Source organism: Lipotes vexillifer, unplaced genomic scaffold, assembly GCF_000442215.2.
Source record: "Lipotes vexillifer unplaced genomic scaffold, Lipotes_vexillifer_v1.1 scaffold1008, whole genome shotgun sequence".
NCBI classification, from domain to species: Eukaryota; Metazoa; Chordata; class Mammalia; order Artiodactyla; family Lipotidae; genus Lipotes; species Lipotes vexillifer.
In genome coordinates, this window is record NW_006772616.1 from 2,187,167 (window position 1) to 2,195,065 (window position 7,899).

At 41.7% G+C, this 7,899-nt stretch overlaps 1 protein-coding gene across 4 annotated transcripts in view; it reads right to left on the reverse strand.

The window, feature by feature from the left end:
• The window catches only part of FOXP1 (forkhead box P1), a 606,527-nt gene that overhangs the window by 76,367 nt on the left and 522,261 nt on the right, over window positions 1-7,899 (reverse strand). For all 4 annotated transcript variants that reach the window (XM_007447659.1, XM_007447657.1, XM_007447660.1 and 1 more), the window contains one exon: window positions 4,669-4,873. In XM_007447659.1, the coding sequence (XP_007447721.1) occupies window positions 4,669-4,873 (205 nt within the window). The remainder of the gene's footprint in view (window positions 1-4,668; window positions 4,874-7,899) is intronic.

Sequence of the window (7,899 nt, forward strand, 5' to 3'; positions counted from 1 at the left end):
GAGAGAGAGAGAGAGAGGTGCCCAATGTGGGTCACCTGATGCTGAGAATATGACAGCCTCAAAGAAAGAAGAGGCCGCACAACCTGGGATCTCCCCAGAGTTCAAAGAAAGCTTTCACCAAATGCTTAAGGAAAACCTTGGAACAAATATTTAGAAGAGCTATGCATCTGAGACACATTCAAGTTATAAAACATTCTACTAATGGTGGTTGAACTAAAAGCAAAAAGCTGGGGAGGATCAGAAAAAAGGCCTATCTCTGACATGGACTACAGAAGGACAGCTGAAACAGAATAGAGACCAGATGATGCGTTCAATGAGGAAACGCAAGATTTATAAGGCAGGAAGGGAAGTCAGGATACACTGAAAGGAGGGAGAGGCTTGTTTTGCATCTGCCTGTGTGCAAATCCTGCATGGGGTCCATTTTTGTTCTTTATGTGCCGTTTCAGACCGTGAATGATTTCTATTCTGCAAATCCTCTCCACCCACCCTCCCTTCGCGAGACGCCCAGGAACTATCTGTAACCACCTTAACAGAGGGCACTCTAGGATTTTAAGTCAATACACGTGCTGTTGAATTGAATTTTCAAAATTTCTTTTAGGAGCACTGATTTTAATTCATCATAATTAAGTATTCACTTCTATACTGAATGGAATCTCTAAGTGCTGTTTTATGAAGTAAAAGAGAGACCTGAATTTCAATCTCGGCTATGCCACTAACGAGCTCTGCGACCCCAGGTCACTTATTCAATCTCGATGGTTCAACTTCCTCACCTGTAAAATGGGTATAATAAACCCTGCTGTTTCCCAGCAGTCACGTGGCTAAAATGAGACATCCCTCCAAAGGTAAGAGTTTAGCCAGCTGCTTGGCACAGAGAAAAAAATGGATTAAATGAGAGTTCCCGGCCCTTTCCCTAGTGCACCATGATATAATGCGATAGAATTTTAATTCAGGCAATTACTTAAGTAGCAATTGCTATTTGTATTTACATAGCTGCTTTGATCCTAGAAGCTCAAAGGGCTTTACTAAATTTAGCATTTTAATAAATGTTTCATTTGCACGCTGTTGATTTTGTTTACCCACACCAAAACTTGGAATTTCCTAAAGCGAGATAGTCAGACAAGTTACGGAAACGAGATAGTTATCTTCGTGTTTACAGGTATCCCGGGGTCGGAGTTTTGTCTATTTACCAAAGAAGTCATGACGCCCTGGGTCCTGTGGAATTAAATGACAGTAAGAGGTATGAATGTGCCTGCTTCCCTTTGTAGCTCTCTTTAGCTCCTGCCTTTTGAACCTCATTCCCACCACGCTTCTCTCAGGCCCTGACAACAGAGGTAGGTTTATCGCGCCAATGAATATATACATACTACGTGTATATATAATATATATACATATAATATATATATAAAAATATATATATAAAATCAGCACAATAAACATTAATTAAATTCTCGGGAGGAAATCAAAGCACGAAGCATGGCGCCAGTGCCGAATTCTAACGACGCGGAAGGTCCGTGATTGCACAGGGACAGGATCTTAACAAGCCTCGGTGTGAGCGTTGGCAACTGCCTCACAAATCACATGGGCCGCTCCTCCCCTGACAGTGCTGAATACTGATACATGTCTCTACCCTGCGCAACGGGGAAGTGGGTTTCTACTGGCAATCTTTACCAAAGTGTTTTTTTTTTTTTTTCCCTTCTCTACACTCAAGGGTTTACCCTGAATGATTTAATTATAATTTTCCTTGTGTAAGACAAATTAAAGAGGAGAGTAGGAGTGTCGGGCCAAGCACATGATTTATCTCCTGAACAGATTGCAGCTCACCAAACCCCAGAGCTGCTGCTGCGGCGGCTGCTCATGGGAGCCCGAAGGATGCAAGGGGGCGGGGGAGGTCTTCCACATGGCATGGAAACACGCGGCCCAGTCGCGATCGGGGGACGACTCGCAACTTGAAAAACACACCGAAACTCTCACGATATTACCGTGGTCCGATGAATTTTGACATAGAGCACTCCCAGGTCCTTTCAGAAAGAATCCTTAAAGCTGGTAACCTAAGCTACAGGTCCAGGAGCACGGGGGGTGGGATGTGGTGGGGACTATTACGTAGAAATCAAGGGAGAGCTTCGAAAGAGATCCATTTCACAAATGCCCTTGGTGAGTAAGGGATGAAACTTCTCCAAGGGACTCCTGAGACAAATGACAACTCACTGTGTAAGTGAGAACATATTTCGATAGTGACAGCTTTTTTTTTTTTTTAACCATCTTCCCCTATTTCAACAGTAATATCACACGAGATTTTAAAATAAACCCTCAGAGGGTAAAAACACTCATTATAAGTCCTTATATACAAAGCTGGCTAACTAGTAACTGAATTTCTAGTGATCAATTTTTTAAGTTTGTTAAGTTTTTGACGTATCTTTAAACCTAAGGTACTCATTTGCCAAATCTGCTACGTTCAGTTAAAATGTGCTGACTAGAATCTGTTTTAATCCAGCCATGCCTAGGAACCTCCCAGGTAACAGAAACTGAGAGGTCCAAGAGGTTAAGCACGTGGCATATAATTTCATAGTTGCTTCTTCCTTGCATGAACAGTTGGCAAAGTCAGCCTGTTTTTATATCCAGGTTAAGGTTCAGTGGGATCTAAATACTTTTCTGACCCTCATTCTAATGCTGGCAGGTAGTATAAATGAAGATTAAGCCCAACTTTTGTGCAGACACATAAGGACCATAAAACGAGAAATCCAACAAACTGATTCTCCTAGAATTAGACTGCCTCTGAGATCCATTTACTTTCGGATGCACCTTAAGACATGAAAAGGGCCATTCTTCTCCTATTCGCCTCCTTGCTAATCTACTACCCGACTCCAGATACATAACCTTTTAGAATGAAACTGAGCATGGTGCATCTAAACAGGGAGAGTTTGCTGTGTCACAGGAAATCTGTGCAGGCTCCACAATGGCCGACAAGATTACAACAAATACCTTAAGTGCATCAGTTGGCATTTTTCAGCGTATGGTCTCCTGCTCTGCCTATGGATGAAGATGTAATTCGATCCCTCTGCAGTAAACGGACAGCATCAACCTCAGGATACCAAACGCAAGTAGAGCAAAGGACAACAGCCTAGAACCTTTTCTTCAAAAGCTATGTAAGGTCCAGTTTGTTTGTCTGTTTAATTACAAAGGCATTCTAAGAGATCATACAGCGAGAGCTAAGATTGGTCTCCAGACATCTAAACCTGTGCTCACTAGAAACAAAAGAAGCCACATTTGGTCCAATGGCTCCAAATTAATTCTTACTGCCCACCATTCTGTTTTTCAAGCTCTTCTAAACCAAAAAGTTATCAGCATCTTTTAGTCCTTCTGTGTCTGCCACAGAAACTCTAAAGTGATTTTAAAAGGACAGTTGCAAGTTTTGGCTAAAACACATATAATCTCATCTCTGGAAACCTCTCATGGTTTTGACGCTGGAACGTGATACACACAAACATTCATATACTGTTTTCTGTGTTTACTAAGCTCTAAATGGATAAAATGTTGCTGGCATAAAGATACACAACTAATTAAATCAGTGGGCTTCTTAAGGTTCAATATTTCAAGAAACACACGAAATTATATGCGTAACTGCTTAAGTGAAAAATAAAATTCAGAATTCTTTCACTGGGTCACTTTTATTAAAACAACCAAAATAATCTGGTTTTCCTGATGGAAATGACACTTAGTATCACCTATTACTTTTGAGGTTTCTTTCCTTCTGTGGGTGGACACTCTGCATACGAAATACACAGGAAACAGTTTTAAAAACAGTAAACCGAAAAAAGAAGGCTTTATATATATTTTCTACTTTGGAAAAGCACTGAACAGTGGAACTAATAGTTCTGTGTGCTAAGGTATAATAACATGGATTCACAGCTTCCGTTTCTTAGAGCTGTCTTCTCACATGATATATCTGGGAGCTCCCAGTCAACCTCAGCTTCAGCTAACGTCCAAGTGAAGCTCCGGGCAATTAAAAAATGTAAAGTCTTAACTTCCAAACAGGAAGACAGAAATTGAGTCAATGCTATCATATGTCCCATGAGCAGGAGAAAGTGGCTGTGTATGCTTGTGTGTGTATACACGTGGACCCCTTCCATCTCTCCATCCCTCAAACCTTCACTGATGGTTTCCAAAAAAAAAAAAAAAAAAAAAAAAACCAAGTACTTTGGGGACACGATGATGAAAAAGATGGGCTCCCTGCCTTCAAGGAGGGCAGTGCAGAGTAGCGTGCGTTCTACTACCTTTTCTCAAACCATGATTCAAGGCAGCCTACAGCAGACAACGCTATTCCCTTAGAAGACGTTTAAAGCCCAGGAAATCAGCTTGTACGGAGCGGGCACTTGGCAGAAAGAGTAAGCCTGGAAGCCTGGAAATCCAACCCATCCAATGAGAGACCAAAAGACTCTGCCTGAGTTCCTAAGCTCAGGTTCGATCTACATAAGTGCTAATTCCATGTTGAAAAGGTGACAAGAACTAGATGCTTCACACCCACACCATACTGAATACATTCTGAAGTAATTATATGCACACTCCAGTCACATGGATCCAATTAGAGATCACCAAGATATGGCGAGGCCCGGCCACCCACCCCTCCGCGTGAAAGACAGCTTTGGACACATCTCAGATGGGCGTTCCTACCTTTCCCTTTTGGGAGTGTGGACTGAGAGCTGTCCGTTGGTAGAGGCATGTGGGTTCATTATTAAGGAGGTCTTGGAAGGTGCAGAGGAAGAGACACACGTCGTGGTCAGATCCAAACTGCTGTGATTGTTGCCCGTGGTTTCTTCTGTCGTATGAGCACTTGTCACTTCTTTCCAGAGCTGCTGCAGTTCTGTTGGAATCATGCCTGAAACAAACAAATTGGATAATTAAGTCAATTAACAGCTAATTCCGTCCTCTTCAAACAGTAATTAAACCAGAGAGTCAGTAAACAAAGCCTAGTGTTGGGGGGAGCGGGTTTGGTGCGCTCAGTTTTTTTCCTTCCCTCTCAACTAAGGCAAATACGGTAGGAACGAATGTGTCCTCCCCCTGAAGTGCCCTCATCACACATAAAAGACACCCGTGAAAAGGATTCAAAACACAGCTCTACTTCTTGCAAAGACTGTATGCCTCCATCCAAACTGCTGTTTCTAAATCGCTGGGGTGGCGGGGGGGTAGGGGGGAAATGCAGATAGATGTTACTGTAGTTTTAGACACAAAGAAGGGCTCAAAATAAATTTGTTCAACTACACTATTATGACAACACGAGCCACAAAATGAATAAGTTTTGTGCTTGAGCCTTAAATGATGACAAATAGCTCTGTTATTAAATACAGTTTTTATTAATCACTTTTAGACATAAATTATGAATTCATATTGTCTTCCTGAAATGCTTTTCAACTTTTAACAGTCAAATTGATTATACTATGATTATTTCATTAACACACCTATCTTCCTCATTAATTTTGGTTTCTTGAACCACATGCTTAATTGATGGATGTGTGTACTGAAAAACTGTGTAACTTTTTATACAAGTAACACTATTATTACTGTCATTTCTTAGATCCATGCTAATGAACCACTGCAGAATGAAATGAAAACGTGAAAGAAACTTGGAGCAGTAAAGTTCTCTTGTTTTTAAGGGGGTCAGAATGGACATGGGTCTTAGGCAGTAAGTGTCAACTTGCTTTTTTTTCCGCCAAGAAGAGATACAATCAGGATGCCAATCTCACTATTGTGGGCCTGCAGCCTTTATTCTGGCGGCACGCCTCTACAGCCCAGGATTTCCAAATCCTACCTCAAGGCATATTCTAGTGCGTACACACAGAGAAGAAAAATATTCTGAATGGCAACCGACAGAAACAACAACCTAGGAGGACAACCTGGAAGGAATCATAGGCCCTGGACATCACAAGGCAGTGCCGCCTTAGAACTGGACGTCTGGATCACAGTTCACTGTTTCAATCAACTGGAACCCAGCTATCCTAGAAAGCCTGCCATTTTCTAACTATACAGCAGTAACCGAAACAGGCATGTTTCTGACCAAACCTAAGGTACTGAATTTAAAAAGAAGGCTGTGCGCATTACATTCATTTGAAACACATAATAAAAAATGCCAAGGTCTAAATTTAATTTATTTTTGTCATTTAGAATACAATGGATAGATAATCATCTCAACGTGATCAGCCAAACATCTTTACTTTGCTAAACTGTTAAAGATTTTAATTATGCTAGCATTGGAGAGCACTGGTCTAATGAGGCGATGGACTCCAGAGAATCCGAGCGGTTAAGAACTGTGAAATGAGTCTGATAGGATTTTTTTATATTCACCGTGGATCGTTTGCATATCAAAGAGGAGTAAATTATTGCACAGCAGACCAATAACCTTCCCCGCCTTTCTGAGAGGAGCGTTAACAAAAACAGTTGGTCTCTCCTAACGGTTCTCCACGAAAATGTTCAAATGCCCGAGTCTCTGCAATTAATAAATATTACAAAGGAGGGTTCAAATGATACATTAAGTGGTCAGATATTCTTCGAACGCATCCTCGACAGCCAAGTCGGGTTTCTTCTTCCTTCATAAGACTCAAATGCCAATTATATTTTGATGGATTTTGTCCCAAATGAGCGTTTAGTTATTAGGCGTATTCAATTATGGCTTGTCCCCTGAAATTAAACCTCGGAGGCAAATTAAACAAAGGGAAAGGTCACCACACAATCCCGTGTCCGGTTCTGCCGCATCTGGGCTATTATTTTCCAACACCTTGCGAGGTGACATGTGGGGTGTGTCTGTAGATAACAGGCCACCGCTGATGTCTGCACACCAACAATTACCTGCGAAGATGGCTGACCCTCCGACCACTATTTATTCAACTGAAACAATAGTGAATAGGCTGGTCTGTGGACGGTAGCACAGTGATGTAAAGCCGCACGAGTCAACACCCAGTTTTATTTTCTGGGGAGTAGTAAATATGCATGAAAAGAACAAGCCACCTATTTTTCGACTCAGACTAATTGATTTCTGGGTCAGGTGCATGGGAGGTCGGAAGAAGGAGGAACACACCACGGTTTCTAAGAACCGTGTTAACACTTTCCCCTCGACAGAAGCAGAACTTTGGAGGTGTTTCAAGAGTACGCTGTTCATCCAGCAAACAAAGACGAAGAGAAATGCCCTGTTACACCTGTTATGCCCACCGAGCACATTAATGCGGCTCTCCTGTCCTTCTAGTCCAACAGGCTAGCACATCAGTTCCCTTGCCCAGAAGGAGAAACGGTAAATAAAACAGGAACTCACTGACTGACAACAAGGCATCCTTCTGGGTCAAATTTCCATGTGATAATAACGGTGAAGAACATTGTCATCAGACTCACAGGAAGGCAGTCAAATGGGTCTCCTCCATCAGTGTTACACCTTGTTAGTGATGTTAAACTGTTAGTTCAATGAATACCATCTACCAAACGATGCTGTTATTTGACAGCCGAGATCTCACGATAGAATTGTGACAGATAAAAGGTAAGCTAGTCGCTCATCAGACTAAATGGACATCAAATGTCCAGAAAGCATGCAGTTCTTCCAAAAAAATGGTAGATAGGAGTAACAGTACCAAGTTAAACAAATCCATTAACAGGTACATCAGCAGGCATGTAATTTTCTCCCAGCTATAGTTTACATTTTAAAGAATTAAAAAGTCAGAATGATAATAAAAGTTTATTTCTTTATGGGATTACAGGTGCTGAGGAAGATGGGATGATTAAAGACACCAAGGGAAAAACAGACACATGCTAATCATGTAAAACAGAGAGAAGGCCCTACAACAGCCCTAAAAACAGCCAAAAAAAAAGTCCTTCCGTTTCATAACCTAAAACCTCCGGGGGTGTGTGTGTGTGTGGGGGGGG